At 41.6% G+C, this 19190-nt stretch overlaps 3 protein-coding genes across 4 annotated transcripts; 2 read left to right on the top strand and 1 right to left on the bottom strand.

The window, feature by feature from the left end:
- Nucleotides 1-246: 246 nt before the first annotated feature.
- saxo4 (stabilizer of axonemal microtubules 4) lies at nucleotides 247-3320 on the top strand. The gene is made up of 12 exons (XM_084672674.1): nucleotides 247-355; nucleotides 660-848; nucleotides 1025-1142; nucleotides 1251-1395; nucleotides 1571-1631; nucleotides 1726-1826; nucleotides 1962-2027; nucleotides 2321-2407; nucleotides 2538-2609; nucleotides 2754-2848; nucleotides 2933-3034; nucleotides 3138-3320. The coding sequence occupies exons 2-12, from the start codon at nucleotides 734-736 to the stop codon at nucleotides 3154-3156; spliced, it is 981 nt and encodes a 326-aa protein (XP_084528800.1). The 5' UTR covers nucleotides 247-355; nucleotides 660-733; the 3' UTR covers nucleotides 3157-3320.
- Nucleotides 3321-5300: 1980 nt separating this feature from the next.
- lrrc10b (leucine rich repeat containing 10B) lies at nucleotides 5301-6771 on the bottom strand. Its single transcript, XM_084672296.1, has one exon. The coding sequence runs from the start codon at nucleotides 6651-6653 to the stop codon at nucleotides 5445-5447; it is 1209 nt and encodes a 402-aa protein (XP_084528422.1). The 5' UTR covers nucleotides 6654-6771; the 3' UTR covers nucleotides 5301-5444.
- Nucleotides 6772-11503: 4732 nt separating this feature from the next.
- Nucleotides 11504-15726, top strand: fads2 (fatty acid desaturase 2). 2 transcript variants are annotated; one of them, XM_084672294.1, is made up of 13 exons: nucleotides 11504-11594; nucleotides 12010-12325; nucleotides 12552-12662; nucleotides 12845-13042; nucleotides 13253-13354; nucleotides 13494-13619; nucleotides 13919-13979; nucleotides 14078-14154; nucleotides 14251-14348; nucleotides 14452-14548; nucleotides 14636-14715; nucleotides 14976-15101; nucleotides 15229-15726. In XM_084672294.1, exons 2-13 carry the CDS (start codon nucleotides 12110-12112, stop codon nucleotides 15278-15280), a joined length of 1344 nt encoding a protein of 447 aa, XP_084528420.1. In that variant the 5' UTR covers nucleotides 11504-11594; nucleotides 12010-12109; the 3' UTR covers nucleotides 15281-15726. The 2 variants fall into 2 exon arrangements, with proteins under 2 accessions (XP_084528420.1, XP_084528421.1); XM_084672295.1 differs by lacking the exon at nucleotides 11504-11594 and having other exon boundaries at nucleotides 11996-12325.
- Nucleotides 15727-19190: the final 3464 nt, after the last annotated feature.

Here is a 19190-nt window from a genome sequence, read left to right as displayed (position 1 = left end):
TGTTTCTATATTGTCTTGGTATGTTGGTTACAAAATGGTGAACAAGGCTTGATTTTTATTATTACAGGTTTTGAATTACAGGTTTATTAATAATGTATTTCCCCTACTTTATATAATGAAAAAGAAAAGGTCATCTTTTATTTCAAGTTATCTTGAAGTGCAAGCAAAGAGTAGCAGTCAATATAAGTTATTTGGTTCAAGCAGTGGGCACGTTCTTGACCCTCACTTGTGACCTCATCTTGGTCGCATGCCCTCAAGTAAAATCTCCGTGGCAACAGTATCACTGAAAAACTTCGTGCCAGAAGCCCAAGCGGTATAGACAGGTGAGATATGTCTCTACCGACTTTAAAGCCAGGTAAGGCGGATGATGAGTGCTTATTAGAACAGCATGATAGGCTCGGGGTATGGCTAAATGTACATTTTTATTTTATTAAAAAAATATTACATTCATTTATCAATTACAAGAAAATGTAGCTAGTCTAATGACTTTAACCTATACAGTATTGGCTACTGTACAAAGTCGCAGTCTTCATAAAAGTAGCTAGCTCTAGCCTCTAGCTACAACAATTCACGATGCCCGTTGGTTGTTTAAAGTGTTTGCATTCGTCAATATGTTACAAGACATGTTCAGTTTACTGCTACTCTCATCTTATTTACAGCACAACCCTAGTTCCTAGGGCTTTAAACCATCCATCACTGTTGTTAGAGGTGGTTTCCATCACACCAGTCACAGATGGGTGGCCAGGTGGAGATAGCCAGTCTTTCTCTGGGAGGAGCTGGCAGCCCAAGGGGCAGACTGACCAATAACTCACTCAACCTTTACTGCACTTCTTATAAAGACTCCTATGGTGAGGAAATAGCTGGACTGCAATGACTTGTGTTACAATAACACCAGTTTTGTAGCTATCTATAGTCACAAATGGATACTCACTTATTATTATTGTGCTTTCACTTTGCTCCATCAAAGCTAAGCGAGTTAAGCTAAGCTAAGAATAAAGTATACTTTCTTCATGGTGTGACACAGACAAGGAAGGATTTGTCCCAACTTTGGGATGTAGCCATGGAACGGGTTACTCTGCTAATCTAAGACCAGCTGTTTCCTACAACCCCAGTCTGGATCAGACTGACAATCCTCAGCTTGGGTAAGACAGAGTCAGGGCTGTGTGTGCTGGAAAGAACTTCTGGACATGAACTGATTATCATCTGTATTGAATGTATCAACACGATAATAGTATGTTTTCATTTTACAGGCATTCTCTGTTGAACAGTTTTCAATCACAGACCAAGCGGCATTTCAAGCCTTTCATTGGCCTCACTGGGTGTGAGGCTGTGCCTCGCCCTAGTGGCAAAGTAAGAGAGAGTGGCTACTTGCAGCTCATGACTCATCCAAAACAGGTACATTGAGAGAGAGAGAGAGAGAGAGAGAGAGAGAGAGAGAGAGAGAGAGAGAGAGAGAGAGAGAGAGAGAGAGAGAGAGAGAACAAGCAGGAGAAAGATTGAATGGTTGGAGAAAAAAAAAAGTTTGAAACACATTCCTAATTGGCTGTGCTTTTTTGCACTTTTGTCCCAGAATGCATTTCTGCAGACAGAATATGAGAAGTGCTTTGTGCCTTATCGTCCTCAACGACCAGGTACACTGAAGGGTACACTGTGTTTTAAACCTTGAGTCAGGTTTCTTTAGTGGCAAAGTGTAAATGACTCATTTCCAATCCCTGTCGGCGTCAGTTTCTCAGAAACACCAGATAGTGGGTGTCAAGGAGGAGAGTGGCTTCACCGAGGCAGTAGATCTTCAATTAAACACGTTTCTACCTCACAACTGCTCTATGGTTCGTAGTGGGCTTAAATGGACATTTTTGTGTCAGTTAATGAAATCATCCAGACAGAATTTAGGTTTGTGGTCAGAAAAAAGCATAGCCAAAAATTACCTCGCCCTGTTGTCATTATACTAGCTTTTCTAACAGGATAATCCTCGCAAGACCAAACAGTCGGTGATGAAAACCGACTTCCTGCCGACAACCTTTCTTCAGGTCGGCATCTCATTTTCACCAAAGTCCTTCTTATCAACCTTTATCTTAGAGGATATTTTTTCACACTCACAACTGCATTCTTGTAGTATACACAGGATATACAGTATATATATATATATATATATATATATATATATATATATATATATATATATATATATATATATATATATATATATATATATATATATATATATATACAGTATGTATGTGTATGTTTGTCTCAATGAAGGTTAAGGTCATTGGTCAGCCTCTAAAGGTTTATATCATCTGTATCCTTGAACATGCCCCAGGGCTCTGATGCATTACCCGGGCTGATCAACCGAGCCCAGAGAGAAACAGCCTTCACCCGAGACAGCCTGGATCCCTTGGCCTGTCCAGTATGTCCAGCAGTCAATTTTCCGTCCCTGATCACACTGCTCCCTGAACTTGTCTACTTGTCGCTGGTAATTGGAATTACAGAGAAAATGTAAGATATAATATTACTTGTGTCCCTCACTTTGCAATCAGGCCTCCCTGCTACCGTCGTCACAGACTCCGAAGGCAAGTTCACCAACTCAGATGAAGTCCTTTGGGACTAAGGTAGGAAGGGTTTACGCAGCCTCCATGTAAATGTTTGGGAGAAGCAGCATTTGCACTTGCAGCCACAATATGAATCATTCAACATATGCTTTTCAGTGGCTGGTCAGAATCCTGAAACATTGAATTATATCATTTTGTTTACAGGAGCCATCTGGGTTTATCCTTAACCCTCCTGACTTAACAACGTTGCCACTCACACTACGTGATTCGTCACGTTTCCTAACTCACTACCAGAGCAAGTGAGTTTTTGTTCAAAGTCAATTTCTTTTTTCCATGCAGTTGGTTAAAGTAAGGAATTTATATTATGGCTATATATTTTCCAGGTTTTGTGACGTTTCTGCATTGAGAAATCAGAGGACTGGCTGGATGACAGGAGGCATACAAAAGCGTAGAAGCGATGGCTATACAGGGCGAGACACTGACAGGTGCTGTGGTTGTGCGTTAATGCTCACACATATTACATCTTTAATTTAATCCACTCTGTCCTATTTATGTTTTCCTTGATCTAATATTACATCTGTTTTACAGGTTCAACCTTTGGGGATAGAGACACATCAGACCAAAAAGTTAAGAAATTCATATCAGGCCGCCATTTTAGTTTGTATCATCAACGGCCTATTGAAGATATCCATACTTACGTGTTCTCAATAAAAAAATCTGTTCTCCTTCTATCACATTATAAAGCCCATTTTGTTCTTAATTTTAAAGTCATGCATGTAAAAGTTAAAAGAAAAAAGATTTCAAATATTTTTGTCTTAATACCTCGAATGCAACTTGAGACCTACTTTAAGATCGGATTAGTATTGTTACTAATCAGATCTTAAGATCTCAAGTAACAAACTAACATTTATAAAGTTTTTGTTATTGAGCAACTGTATGCTTTCTTGTAACTCTTGTGATGGTGAATGGTTATTTCCGACAGCTTACTGACAGACCATTCTTTTCAGTGGACCGTGTGGCAGGTCAAACTGTGTGAGGCAGTCATGTAAGAAATGAAGTGTTGTCGTTTCTACGGGCGTTACGTCCTTGACCTACAGAGAATGAAAGTGTAAACTAATGAGCAAAATTAATACATTGAGACAGAGTTGCAGCATAGATTCTCGTACTTGTTTGGTATTCGTCAAAGTGTTTGGCCTCTCAGTCACAGCTATGGAATGAAGAGCAGAATGCCAACCCTGCTTAGTTTCATGCTTTAGCAGCATCATAGCATGTGTCAAGCTCTACACGTTGACATGGCATTGATCTCATTCTCAAACAGTGCAGTAGTTTTATGTATCTACTGAAGTAAAACAAACGGAGTCCAACTGTGTCAAAACACAAGAAACATAAAACCTAACTCAAGGCTTGCACAGCTTTGTTTCCAGTCAGCTGGTGTTGGACGATAGATCATTTGTTTAATGAGTTTCTGCAGTGCCTTTCTAGACATGAAGTAAGGACCACGAGGATAAATCATCCTGATTGAAACATAAGTAAACAAGACAGAAATCTGAGAGGACCCTGGTCATTGAATTGGGAGTGTAGGTTTCCAAAAATAGTAAACATTTCTATTATGAGCAGATAAAGACTTTACAATTGTTGTCTGAGGACAGACACTGACTAGAGACTCTCGAGATGACTGCCTCGGCTGACTCACATTACTCTACTCATTAATATTTCATCTATTGGATAAATAGTTTACACTTCCAATGAGATGTGAGACACTGAAGACTGAAATAAGGGAACAGCAGGACACAGTGACTCGTCATAGATATGAATACACAGAGGCAGAGAACAAGGTGTAACATGGGACTGAGAGGTTGAACTAGAGAGATGCGTGAGTGCTTGAGGGAAACAATTATGACACAGTAGTTGAGAAAGGTACTGACACAACTGAGGTCGGATGTGATTCTAGCTGACATAGGAGTTCTCATGCTCCTTGGCTTTACCTCCAAAAGGGATTTAAGTGACATTGCAACTTGTGTTATAAGCCTGTCCGTTGACTTGCCTTTTATGGCCTGTTCCATCCCCCTACTTCTTTCTCACTCTCTTGGCACTGACATGCTAAGAGGTCTGCTTACACTCCACGCCGACAAGAGAAATAGGTTGACTGTTTATGGTGTAATGATAATTTACAAATGATTGCAAAACATGCTCCAGTACAACAATCGCAGTTAGTGTGGAAATTATACAATTGTAACACTTACATTCCTAAACATATTCATATACCTAAACAAGTGATAAGAAATATAGAAATCCCTACATTGTGATTTCTACCACTTTAAAACATTTTGAATAATGTATTTTTCCCTTTTTATAGCAGAATTGTTAAAGGTATCTTGCCAGCGTCGATCAGACGAATGATTGACACACACCTGGTAAACTCAATTACTGTTTAATGAGGCAAGATTAAGTTCCCTGTGCACACATCATGGAATTGACAAAGCAGTATCACATTGCAGTGAATGCATACTCTTTGTCCTCTTTTCAAAACACACACGTGCACACACACAGCCACACACATGCAGTCACACACACACACACACACACACACACACACACAGTCACACACACCTACAGAGTCATCTGAGACTGGATCTGACATGCCAGTTTGTATCTGATTGAAATGGCAAAGATGTCCAGTTAAGAATTATTCACAGATCAGTTAAAGATGTCAAATAAATTAGTAATTCCCAGTTTCCATGCAGTCATTCTGGCTCTAAAATATTTTCTACATAGTGTATTGCAATAGCGTACCCCAAACCAACAGTCTCATTTGATAATTACTGGTCCTGTATACTCTGTTCTCTGGGAGGAGGGGTAGATCATATCGGGGTGAAAGGTTTTGGAGGGGAGGAGTCACTGCTGTACCCGCCTCTCTCGATGTTGTAGCTCCTCCTCATACTCATACTCATAGTCCATCTCACCTCTTTCATATTCCAGCCCTCCTCCTTCAAACTCAAAGCCCTCCCCCTCGTATATGAGCTCCTCTCTTTCATATTCCAAGCCGTCCTCGTCATATTCAAGTTCATTGCCGTCGTAGTCCGTAGACGGCCTTTCAAAATCCCCTTCGTCGTCCTTCCTCTCCGAGTCCCCTTCTTCCTCTTGTCCAACCTCTACCAGTAAGTCATCAGCAGTACGACTAGGAGCCGAGCAGCTGTTCTTCAGGATGCCGTGAATCACTGGCTCCTCCTCCCCCGCCAAGGCCCGCTCCTCCGCCTCTTTTGCTTCAGCTAGCGCCTGTTCCTTCCAGTATTCCCGGTCCTGCATGGCCTCCTCCGCCCCCTCCCCCACCAGGACTACCTCCTCGCCCACCCTGGGAGGGCCCTCAACTGGGTTGTGGTCGTAGGAGAACAGGCGAAGGGCAGGGAGGCGCTTCAAGCTGGGGAACTCTGTGATCTTATTCTTATCCAAGTCTAATATCTCCAGGCCCTCCATGCGCAAGAGAACTCTGGGGAATTCGTCAAAGCGGTTCCCATACAGCCATAACCCCCTTAAAGCCTCCATGCGCCACAGGTCCGAAGGTAGCGAACGTAACCGATTGTCCCCCATCTGAAGAGAGCGGAGGTGGGGCAGGTCAAAAAGCTGACGAGGGAAGCGTTGGAAGTAGTTGCTCTCCATCCACAAGCAGCGTAACCTCTGGAGATTGCGCAACTCTGGGGGGAGGCTGATCAGCCGGTTGCTGCCCAGGTAGAGGCGTGTGAGGTTACTCAGCTGACAGACAGCCAGCGGCACATCCTCCATCTTGTTGAAGTCCAGGGCGAGGATCCTCAAACCCTTCAGCTGGGTGATGCTGTCGGGTAAAGTGCGAAGCCTGTTGCCGCAGACATACAGTTTCTCCAAGTGCTCTAGTCCACACACACGTAAGGGTAAGCGACGGAATTTACGGTAGCTCAAGTCCAACACAGGGTCTCCACTGGTCAACAACTCCTCCACTCCAAGGGGCAGCTCCACCTCCTCCTCTTCCTCCTTCTTCTTCTTCTCCTTCCTCTCGGTTATGTGGACTGTCTCGCCGTCCGTCTCCTCCTTCTCTTCCTCCTCCTCTTCCTTTATGGAGGAGTTCCCCATGGTGTGACCTGCCAGCTCCTCACTCCAGGGTGAGTCAGGATGGGGTCAGGTGATGAGGCAGTGCCTGTGGCTGCTCAGCCCTGAGTCTGCAGGCTTGGATCTGGAGCAGAAACCCTGTCACAGGACTAACAGCACTGGAGTGCATGGTGGTTCCAGAGTGCCTATCACTCTCAGAACAGCCGTGGAGCCATAACAAGTCTTCTCAGCACCCACATTTGAGCTATTTATGTTTTAAATTCACATTGTTTTTATTTTACTTCTGACTATGTTCATTAGAATTGATGACAACCTGAGTAATAGTTTACGTAATGTCGATAATAATAGTAGTAATAGTAGTAGTAGTAGTAATAGTAATAATAGTTGTAGTTGTAGTAATAATAATAAGAAGAAATAAAATAGAGATCGATTTTGATATCAAAAACAGTCTGTTGATGTGTGCCTGGAAGCCATCCGCTACTGTCACCGGCAGAAGGTAATGCTTCCCAAGCTCTGATAAAAACTTCGAACTTCGCGCATCCTATTTTTATCGGGCTCGCGTTTGTTTCTTACCCGATACAACTTTTGGATATGTTTGTCAGTTATCCTTACAAAACAGGACTGTAGCAGACCCAAAATGTAGTTTATATTTTCCAATGTAGTTTTTCCACGCCACTGTGTCACCTGTTCCCTAGGCTCAAGACGATCTAACCAAAAAGGCGACGGATGTTCTGCGCATCCAGCTGACAGTTCTCCTCTGTGTCTGTCGAGGACGGCGCGCAGGCTACGCAGCTCAGTGACCTGGCCAGCGGCAAAGTGAAACAGTAAAGAGAAGTCCACTTTTGTAGCGTAGGCAGTTGTGGCGCTCTGGTGACGCTGTTACGCACTATCTCGTTCAGTTGATAATATTTATTTCTCGGTTTCCTATAGTCTCTTCTCTTTCAATTAAGTCGTTTTCATCTTCCGGTAAACTGTTCGTCACTGTCCACTCTTCGCTGATGGGCAAACGAAAGGTTTCACCTCTTCGCGGTCGTAGATTTGCGTAGGCTACAATGTTGCCTAGGACTGTACCCCTTCCCTAGCAACCGGAACAGGGACATTTTCAGACACGTAAATCACATGATACAGGGAGGGAAAGGGAAAGTGGGGGCCGAGGAGAATTGGCAGCCCTGTCATGAGATCTACAGTAGCTACTGTAGGAAAGGGCATCAACCACATAGTTTAATGACGAAATATATTTTGGGGCCTATATAGAGTCTTTACAACGAATTTTGCATAGTCACTATTCAATATATTAAACGATTGCCTGTTTAGCCTATGCGATAAGTTGGGTAAAGCCTACGTCAATTTATATCAAATATAAGGGCAATATCATTTTATACAACAGAGTGGCAGTGTCGCAGTAGGCAATAGGACAAATGAGGTAAAGACAGTAGACATTGACTCAACTGGTTAGTTTTGGCAACAGTTTTGTTTAATAGGCATCCTGTAGCCTACTAGAATTTGCATGCAGCCTTTAAGGCATATGGAGCTATGAATTGTGATATACTTATGCCTTTCAAAACCACAGAGAGTTAGACTATGTATGTCCTAGAAGATTACAAGAGAATGGGATCTGATTCACAACAGAGGCTTTAAATCCACCAGCTGGGGATATTTGTTTTTGTTATGAATCACAAAATTATTTAGTGGCATAAATATTCTCATAATTGTCAATTTATTAACAACAATACTAGTTGCTTGCTATGTGCTATAACTTTCAGCTTACCAGCTCTGCTGTAAGATGGGATGTAATAACTGCACATAGAGATGGTAAAACTTCTGATAAGCACTTGTGATGACACATGTTCAATGCATTTCATTCCTAAGTCCCTCACCACTTATGCTGCAAAATGAGAGTTAGGTAATGCGGATAAGCCTAAATTCTTTGAACAAGCAGTTCAGGATACAAAAAAAGAATGTGATTTGACAAAAACGAGGTGTGTACCAGGTGATTCAGATGTTCTGTGTATTGAGACTTGCATATTCAAAATACTTGGTTGTAGGCAATAACAGCCTTGTAAGACGTCTTCCATAAGGTTGATGGTGAAGTTTTAAGTTTAAAGTTTTCTTTGTCGACAGTATCCATTTCAACGCTGCAATGTTGCTTTACTCATGACTTTAATGTTACCAATGCCTTTGTTGTTTTTATGCTTTGCTTTTTTTGCATGTCATCTTTCACCCAATTTGTTTACCAAGTCCTGTGCATCTGTATGGACTAATGGCCAACTATGGACGGGTCAGTATGTCTATAGCTGTGTTTGACTTCATATCTTAGATTAGGAAGAAATGCATCTGGACCATATATGACAAAGACCGAATTTTTGTGGTTATCTGCTTGCTTTTCTGTATACCAGCTGTTGTATCTTGTCTCTGTGTTTTAATCTGTGTTCACCTTTGAAACCGAGTTGTCTGCCTTAAAGAGACTGCAAAAGACCTTCATGCCTCTGTTATCTTGTCATTATTTATGTTTGATGTTACATCTCACCTCTCAGTTGACTGACAAACTAATAGATCCCAGAACCTCAATGCTACACCATTGGTGGAGACAGAACACTTTCATTCCACAGTGACAAGTGGCTATGATGAGCTTATACCAGATATAAGATAGTCCATTAAATGCAAGGTCAATACTCTCACAAAGCTTAGCACAGGGATGCGGACTAGCAGAGAGACAGTCAAAGACAACACAGAGGTTGAGTATAATGCTGTCTGATATGAAGGGAACAAAAGTGCTGATTTGCAAATTGCGGCAATGGACTGAAATGACCCTGAAAGAGCAACACGAACTGTGCTGCAAAACAAGCTGGGGACTTCAGGGGACAAACGAATGAGGGGGGAGAGTGGAGTGTTGGGTTCCCTTCCCCCTCCAAAGCTGCAATGTCCATCTCTCAAAATGACTCTCACATACTGTACAGTACAGCACTGCAGATGTTACCCATTCACATGACTTGTTGTATATTAACAATGAATTGTTTTTTGATACAGGAACGTAACCAATTTACATTTGTAGGCTTGTTATCCTAATCTTTTCAACACCCATTGGACCAAAAATACCAACATTAGAAACAGAATGAGTAATGCATGATGCCTCTGCTTAACATCACTGATAATTTGACTGACGCCCCACCTTTTGAACAGCTTTGACGCCATCTGCTGGTGAATCTGAGGATTACATTATTTCAGGTACTAAATATTAATGAGGACCACACCATTTCTGTCCGTTAAAGACCGAGGGTGAATGCGGGTTTTATGTGCATGTCTCATAACCAGCAAAAACTGAAACTAGTTCTGGTTAAAAAGGACAGGAAGCCACTGATTGGTTGGTGGACCATGTGATGGGGTGTGTCCGGGATGAATATCAGTGTTCAAATCCATTGTCATCCACCAGACAGACACACCCCTCTCTCCATTGTCTGTGGATCACAAAAACTCACACACATACAGCATACAGCTGAATGTCACCATGGTACATATATTACCTATATGACTAACACCCTCACCCAGACATAATTGCAAAAAAGACATAAGCTCAAAACTAACTTTGGTTAAAGTATTTTACAATAACTATATCCACATGTCCTAGACATTGTAATAATAATCAATAGGCATTTTACTAACTTAGATTTGGACAAATCCAGTCCAATAAAACAAAGAGACGAGCTTGCAGGAAAGTTTGCAGGTTGTGTAAGTTCATTACCAGATGGCCTGAGATACAAATACATCATCCAAAAGCATTGTGAGGAAAAACAATAGGACACATTGACTATGTAAAAGTGATCTTAAAAAAAAAAAAACCCTGTACAGAACAACATTCAAAGGACTGCTGAAAGCAACTGCTGTGATTGTGCCACTGTGATCTTACAGGGTTAACAGATAAGTCACCCCACACCAGTACTACAGTACTTCACCTCCACTATCGCCACAACACTTTCCCAGTCACTCTGAAACTCTACACAGCAAAGTGACACTGACACTGTGAAACTTTAATCTTTGCTATACCATATGAACTGTATCAGCTGTTTACACTGTGTTTCTGTTCATTCTATTAATTGTTGGCAAATCTATCCTTTTATGTCTTTATATAAGCCTACATTAATTTTCATGTTCATTTATGTTTTAGCCCTTGTCAAAGTCGCTCAAATCCTTTGCCCACTTTCCAGTTTTCAAACACATCAACTTTGAGGACAAAATATTCTCTTTCATGCTTATTTCAATGACTGACAGGTGCCATGATAACGAGATAATCAGTGTTATTAAATGTTATGGCTGACTGGTGTTTACAGATGTCCACTGAGTTATTGCTAGTATTGCTACAAGTTAATCATCACATTAAATCTGTTTTCCTTTTGTCTAGGACCACACCTGTCCAGCCTACCTGCCAATTCACCCGTCTATGTGTTGGCCTGCCTGCCTGTTGCCTACCATACCCCATTGCTGCTCATCACTCACTCACTCACTCACTCACTCACTCACTCTATTGGAATATAGCCCTAAAATTATTGTTACAAAAATAGTAGGCCTACTATCTGCCTAGTATCTCATTTACATTTCTTACTAGTACAACCAGTCCAAATTACTATTCAAAGAGTTACTTGTAACAAAAAATAGGAACAAGTATAAATAATTGTTAGCGTACAAGTAGGCAACATTTTGAGGATTAAAGATGAAAACGACTTGCCATATGCAATAGTTGGCTAAAGTTTTAGAACAGCCCATCCGCATGCACGTGCGTATCAACTGTATAAATTCGGAAGGTTTGTTATAAGCCAATTGCAATTGCCAGCAGTGTTGGAAATACGCTGATTGGACCAGGGACCCTCGAATGATCCGCTTGGAATTTAGATAAACTGTCCGTGTACGGTGCACGCTATGAGACACTTATGCTGAAATTTGAGTGAGAGACCGTTCTCCAAGAATAGCGAGGCAAATCTTTTTAAATATTTCTTGTATATTTGTGTAGATTTAAATTCAAAGGCGTTGTGAGAAGTGCTAATATATTGTTCTGCATGTATAGCCCAAATTACAGCATCTGTATTTGTTGAAATCGTACAGTATTGGCATTTTTTTCTTGAGGCTTGATTATTTATCTATATAACGGATAGCTTAAAAGTTATTTTTAATTCGGCTCTATTTTACCATTGGGCTTTTTTTTTTAAAGAAGAAAGTATTTAGTTAAAAACTATCCCATCAAAAATGTCGCGTCTCATTAATTGATGGATACCTTTCCCTTTGTTTATGTTACAAGAAGTCGATAAAGTACAACAGACTGTGAGGACCATAAATGTCCGTGAAAAAACTCAGACTCTGTACTCACATCACGCCATTTCGTCTGACATAGGTGAGTCGTGCAGCTGCATCTGAAATATCTTGACTGCGCCCTGCTGAAGACTGGTCTTAAGAGTGCACGTTACCTCAGACCTGATCCAATACCAGTAAGGATGGGTCTCGGGAAACATTTTAAAGACCCAGACCCCACAGACAATGGCAAGCAAGGAGGTGGTAATGTCTTCACCTGGGAGGAGATACAGAGGCATACGAACAAGAATGATCAGTGGCTCGTCATTGACAGGAAAGTGTACAACATCACCAACTGGACCAAGAGGCATCCCGGTGGAATAAGGGTCATCAGTCACTATGCTGGGGAGGATGCCACAGTAAATATGCTTATTGGTATTTACAATGTTTTCATGCTTTATGTTGTGACCTGACATAGTTATTGGCATACAAGGTTAGTAAACAAATCTTCCATAAAACTCTTGTCCTGTTTGCAGTCTATGTAAAGATCAGTCTTTTTAGTCTGCAAATCTGTTTCGATGTCAAAGCTATAGTATTTTAAACAGGATTTACCTGTGTTTTAATATATATATCCCTGTTCTCTAGGAAGCATTCACGGCTTTTCATCCTGATCCAACCTTTGTGAGAAAATTTCTGAAGCCCTTGTTGGTTGGTGAGCTGGCAGCATCTGAACCTTGTCATGATCACGAGAAAAGTGTGAGTCAATGAAATACTGTAGATTCTCTACTGTATTAAACCTGTGAAATTGCCCATGATTTATATCTATAATTCTCTCTTTCTGTCACCTGTTCCTCTCCCTCCTTAACCACTTCTTAACCCCAATCTTGTTTCCTTGATCCTCACTCAAACACTTTTTTTCTTTCTTTCATTCTATGCAGGCAACTATTGTTCAGGACTTCCATAACTTGCGTGACCATGCAGAAAAAGAAGGGCTGTTTCAAGCCAAGCCTCTTTTTTTCTGCCTCCATCTGGGGCACATTCTGCTACTGGAAGTCCTGGCTTTGCTGCTTCTGTGGACCTTCGAAACCAACTGGACTTCAACACTGCTTTGCTGTGTCATTCTGGCCACATCCCAGGTAAAATGTCTCTATTATAGTAAGTCAGTACCATAGATAAACCACAAGCCATACTGTTATTTGATTATTTTCAGTCCCAAGCTGGATGGTTGTAGCATGACTTTGCTCACCTGTCTGTCTTCAAGAAGACCAGATGGAATCATTTACTTCACAAATATACCATTGGTCACCTAATGGCCATGGACAATAATGGATTTATTTTATTTTCAGTGCCAAGCTGGATGGTTGCAGCATGATTTTGGCCACCTGTCTGTCTTCAAGAAGTCCAGATGGAATCATTTACTTCACAAATTTACAATTGGTCACATAAAAGTAGTGAACAATAACAAAGTTCTTCCATTTTATTAATGTCATGCATAAATGTTTATTTTATTTTATTATTCACCATTAACCATTAGCATTGCGTCCTCTAGCAGACAAAATCTAGTGAACAAAACAATTGTGTTCAAAGGGAGCTTCTGCCTGCTGGTGGAACCATCGTCACTTCCAGCATCATGCTAAGCCCAATGTGATCCGTAAGGATCCCGACATCAACATGCTCCACTTGTTCGTATTAGGAGACACACAGCCAGTGGAGGCAAGTATGAGTGACCTAATAGATTTAATAGGGAGTCAGGTGGCTGAGCGCTTAGGGAATCGGGCTAGTAATCTGAAGGTCGCCAGTTGAATTCCCGGCCGTGCCAAATTATGTTGTGTCCTTGGGCAAGTCACTTTACCCTAGTTGCCTTGGGGGAATGTCCTTGTACTTACTGTAAGTCGCTCTGGATAAGAGCTTCTGCTAAAAGACTAAATGTAAATGTAATAAATAGGAAAAAATGTATCCCATAATACTTGGGCAGTAGAAAACGTGACCATCTGATTCTCCTTCCACTTTAGTATGGAATAAAGAAGCTGAAGTACTTGCCTTACAACCACCAACACAAATACTTCTTTTTGGGTAACCTTCATGTTGATGCTGCATGATTATATATATTTTAGTGTCAAATATTATCAATTTTAAAATATCGACATTCAATTGTTTTCTCTTTCTCTTAGTTGGCCCCCCTCTGCTTATTCCAGTGTTTTACCACATACAGGTTCTAAAAACTATGTTTTCACATCGTCTCTGGGAGGTGAGATTTAATGGCAACTGCTGGGGATCATCATTTTATCATAGTTAATAACTGATTTTCTATAAAAATGTATGTCTCTCCTGCTCCCCTATCAAGGACTTAGCCTGGTGGATAACCTTTCAAATTCGCTACTTCCTATGCTATGTTCCCTTCTTTGGTTTTCTTGGTTCAGTCCTTCTATTAAGCGTTGTCAGGTAAAGAATAATCTGAGATGTTCATCATAGAATATTTAATACATAACATTTCATATAATAAATAATTGTGATGCAGTAATGGCCACATGCTTGATGTATGCAGGTTCCTGGAGAGCCACTGGTTTGTATGGGTGACACAGATGAGCCACATTCCAAAAGACATTGAATATGACAACCACCAAGACTGGCTGACCATGCAGGTACCATTATCAATGAACCCCACATCTATCAGTCTAGGTACATAACGGTGCATGTACATAATGTGTGCATTTCTCTTTCTGGTGTAGTTAAATTCCACCTGCAATATTGAGCAGTCATTCTTCAATGACTGGTTCAGTGGGCACCTTAACTTTCAGGTTGAACACCAGTAAGTGACATTTTTGACACATTTCCATACCAATATCAACTTTGCTTGAAATGAACCTTATTATGATACAGCTTGTCATGTGGATCAAACCTGGTGTCCTAGGTCATATATTGCTAATAATGTCAGATAAATAATCTTTAACCCAGTTTTGTTTCGTTTGTCTGGGAATCTTATACTGTAGTTATATCTAGACACTATAGTGTGAATGGGGTGCACATTTTGGATGTCATGTGTGGTCTCACTTTGTCTTTTTCTCTTAGCCTTTTCCCCACCATGCCCCGTCACAACTTCCATCGGATCGCTCCAATGGTGCATGCTTTGTGTAAGAAACATGGCCTTTCCTACGAGGTCAAGACATTGGGACAAGGTTTTGCGGATGTTGTGAGGTAACAGTTTTACTTTTAACATACAGTACATATTACTGTAGATACAGTATGCTTTAACAATACATGCACAATGCCTGTTGGTCCCTTGGACTCGAATAAAACAGAACTGACCTTCTGCCCCTCCCAGATCACTGAAGAAGTCTGGGAGCCTGTGGCTTGATGCTTATCTCCATAAATGATGAGGAAATAACCGTCTGACAGACTTGAGTTAGTCACCAAAAAGTGCATTTTGTCATTCACTTACTACAGTTGATATTCTTATGCACATAAATGTGCTTTATTTTGTCCCAAAATTGACAGGGTCTAGCTTTCACTTGTATCTGTGAACTATTAATAGTTACAGTATGTGTGTAATTTTGGAGTGGCAATTTTTCAGTTAGAAAATGTATTTTTTTGAATAGTGGTCAAAGTGCAACCAATAACATAATCCACAGCATGTTATTTAGCAGAAAACATGGAACTCTCTCTGTGAGTCTATATGCTTCGCCTAACTTGTATTATGGTCTAATTGTGGGGTGAGTGTGATTCATTCTGTCTGTAAAAGGGAATCTCATCTTTTAATGAAACTCAACACTACTCCCATATTAATCTTTGTTCCGACAAGAATAAAACTATTTCGACTGATTCCTTTTGCTGTTGGCTCATTATTGCCATTTCTTCCTGCAGAAATGCCTCCTCAGAAATGCATGTATGACTTGAAGTAAACATCACATTATATAATTACTTTTCAGATGATTCTGCATTGACATTCACAATTGTTTGTGTTCCTAACTAGAACAAGAAAGCAAATGGTATAATGCACCACATCACAAGTCTTGTTTGCTAATTTCAGTGCTCTAAACTTTTTTACTTGGTAGCTGTCATGTGATGTGATGTGATGCGTGATATTGTTTACGTTCACTCGATGGCCCCTATGCGCATGAACGCGCTTCCACCATTTTGGTTTACATTAAAGAGATGTTCCCGCATGAGTAGGATCCATTCGTTGTTGAACACGATAGGTGCATTCGACTTCATACAGCGCCGGCGTCGCCAGCAGCTCGGCTGACTTGAAGCAGCCAATGGCATTCTCAGCTTTAACGCGGCCGGCTGCAGCCGCCTGTTGGCGGCGCCGGTGTCGCATGAAGTCGATCACACCTATTGACTGAGTCCTGTTATTCATCCCGGCGACAAACGGCACAGTAGCAGTGGTGCTTCCAACTTTTAAAAGTGGCAAAATATATAAGAGCACCCACCACCCAAAGTTGGTCCTAATTCGCGCCAAAGAGTCATTGACGGCTAATATTCCCCGCCGTGCCAAATGACGTTGTGTCCTTGGGCAAGGCACTTCACCCTACTTGCCTCGGGGGAATGTTCCTGTATTAAGTCGCTCTGGATAAGAGCGTCTGCTAAATGACTAAATGTAAATGTAATATCTAATATCTGCATGAAAGGTAAGAACGTAAACAGGCCCCACCGTAAGACTCACGCGTTTCAGCCATTTGATTTGTCACGCTCTCACGCAACAACTTGTTCACACGCATTTTCAACAATTTAGGAGGTAATTAGGGAACTGGTCCCGCAATATACAATTAATGGACGAGGCGCAGGCATAGGCCTACTTAGTTGTCTCAAGTTAAACAGAGTTTAATGCCAATCAGAAAACATCACCAGCACCAAAATGGTGGCAAAATCGAGCCCTGGATTGTTACTGAATAAACGTAAAATGACCGTTGAAGGGAGAACAATATGCTTAAGGGGTACCCCTTGAACATATACGTGTTAAAATGGGTCACAAACAAATATTTACGCATCGCTTATTGATAGAGACATTGCCCTTTGCTTGTGTGATGCAATAAATCGCGTGGTTAAGGAAAGGGTACAACAGGTGAAGACCATTTCCATGAGCCACCTTTTAGACTATGCACTCACATCACACCAGGGGCGTAGCCACGGCTAGGCCTGGGTAGGCACAGGATTACCCAATTTGTTCTAAGGCCTACCCAAAAACATTCGACTTCATACAGCGCCGGCGTCGCCAGCAGCTCGGCTGACTTGAAGCAGCCAATGGCATTCTCAGCTTTAACGCGGCCGGCTGCAGCCGCCTGTTGGCGGCGCCGGTGTCGCATGAAGTCGATCACACCTATTGACTGAGTCCTGTTATTCATCCCGGCGACAAACGGCACAGTAGCAGTGGTGCTTCCAACTTTTAAAAGTGGCAAAATATATAAGAGCACCCACCACCCAAAGTTGGTCCTAATTCGCGCCAAAGAGTCATTGACGGCTAATATTCCCCGCCGTGCCAAATGACGTTGTGTCCTTGGGCAAGGCACTTCACCCTACTTGCCTCGGGGGAATGTTCCTGTATTAAGTCGCTCTGGATAAGAGCGTCTGCTAAATAACTAAATGTAAATGTAATATCTAATATCTGCATGAAAGGTAAGAACGTAAACAGGCCCCACCGTAAGACTCACGCGTTTCAGCCATTTGATTTGTCACGCTCTCACGCAACAACTTGTTCACACGCATTTTCAACAATTTAGGAGGTAATTAGGGAACTGGTCCCGCAATATACAATTAATGGACGAGGCGCAGGCATAGGCCTACTTAGTTGTCTCAAGTTAAACAGAGTTTAATGCCAATCAGAAAACATCACCAGCACCAAAATGGTGGCAAAATCGAGCCCTGGATTGTTACTGAATAAACGTAAAATGACCGTTGAAGGGAGAACAATATGCTTAAGGGGTACCCCTTGAACATATACGTGTTAAAATGGGTCACAAACAAATATTTACGCATCGCTTATTGATAGAGACATTGCCCTTTGCTTGTGTGATGCAATAAATCGCGTGGTTAAGGAAAGGGTACAACAGGTGAAGACCATTTCCATGAGCCACCTTTTAGACTATGCACTCACATCACACCAGGGGCGTAGCCACGGCTAGGCCTGGGTAGGCACAGGATTACCCAATTTGTTCTAAGGCCTACCCAAAAACATTCGACTTCATACAGCGCCAGCAGCTCGGCTGACTTGAAGCAGCCAATGGCATTCTCAGCTTTAACGCGGCCGGCTGCAGCCGCCTGTTGGCGGCGCCGGTGTCGCATGAAGTCGATCACACCTATTGACTGAGTCCTGTTATTCATCCCGGCGACAAACGGCACAGTAGCAGTGGTGCTTCCAACTTTTAAAAGTGGCAAAATATATAAGAGCACCCACCACCCAAAGTTGGTCCTAATTCGCGCCAAAGAGTCATTGACGGCTAATATTCCCCGCCGTGCCAAATGACGTTGTGTCCTTGGGCAAGGCACTTCACCCTACTTGCCTCGGGGGAATGTTCCTGTATTAAGTCGCTCTGGATAAGAGCGTCTGCTAAATGACTAAATGGCTAAATGACGCATCGCTTATTGATAGAGACATTGCCCTTTGCTTGTGTGATGCAATAAATCGCGTGGTTAAAGAAAGTGTACAACAGGTGAAGATCATTTCCATGAGCCACCTTTTAGACTATGCACTCACATCACACCAGGGGCGTAGCCACGGCTAGGCCTTTGTAGGCACAGGATTACCCAATTTGTTCTAAGGCCTACCCAAAAACTAAAGTATCTCCAAAAAATTATATACTGGTTGCACATCGCAAAGCTAATAAGTAAAAAAAAAACTGAAAAAATGCATATCCGTATCTTTCTAGGCCTACCCAAAAATATTTTTCTGGCTACGCCCCTGCATCACACCATAATTTCATGTGACAGATGTAGGGCCTATTATTTAGCAATTTACGGTCCGGTAGGCCTATTAGCCTACTACTCTACAATATTGTCATTCAGTTTATTTTAATAGAACATTTCAAAATTAGTGTGAAGGTGCACGCATAGGCCTATATAAAAAGATATTATAGCGTAAACATATCAAAGCTAAAGAGCACAATTAATTAAAACGTAGCCTGTATAAACATTGATATGTTGGCCTATTGCACCATTTTCTATCGCCAGAATTTGCGTTTTTGTACATGATATACATTTTTCTGTGCAAATGACTGAAAAAAGATATAAAACCCTTGAACATTAATACACTTATAAATGTACTGCTGTACAGGGGAAAATCTGATAAAG

This window comes from Hypomesus nipponensis, chromosome 14 (assembly GCF_054491055.1).
Source record: "Hypomesus nipponensis isolate SF chromosome 14, ASM5449105v1, whole genome shotgun sequence".
In the NCBI taxonomy this organism is placed as follows: Eukaryota; Metazoa; Chordata; class Actinopteri; order Osmeriformes; family Osmeridae; genus Hypomesus; species Hypomesus nipponensis.
The sequence above is the reverse complement of the archived record's forward strand: the minus strand, read 5'-3'. Positions and strand labels throughout refer to the sequence as shown.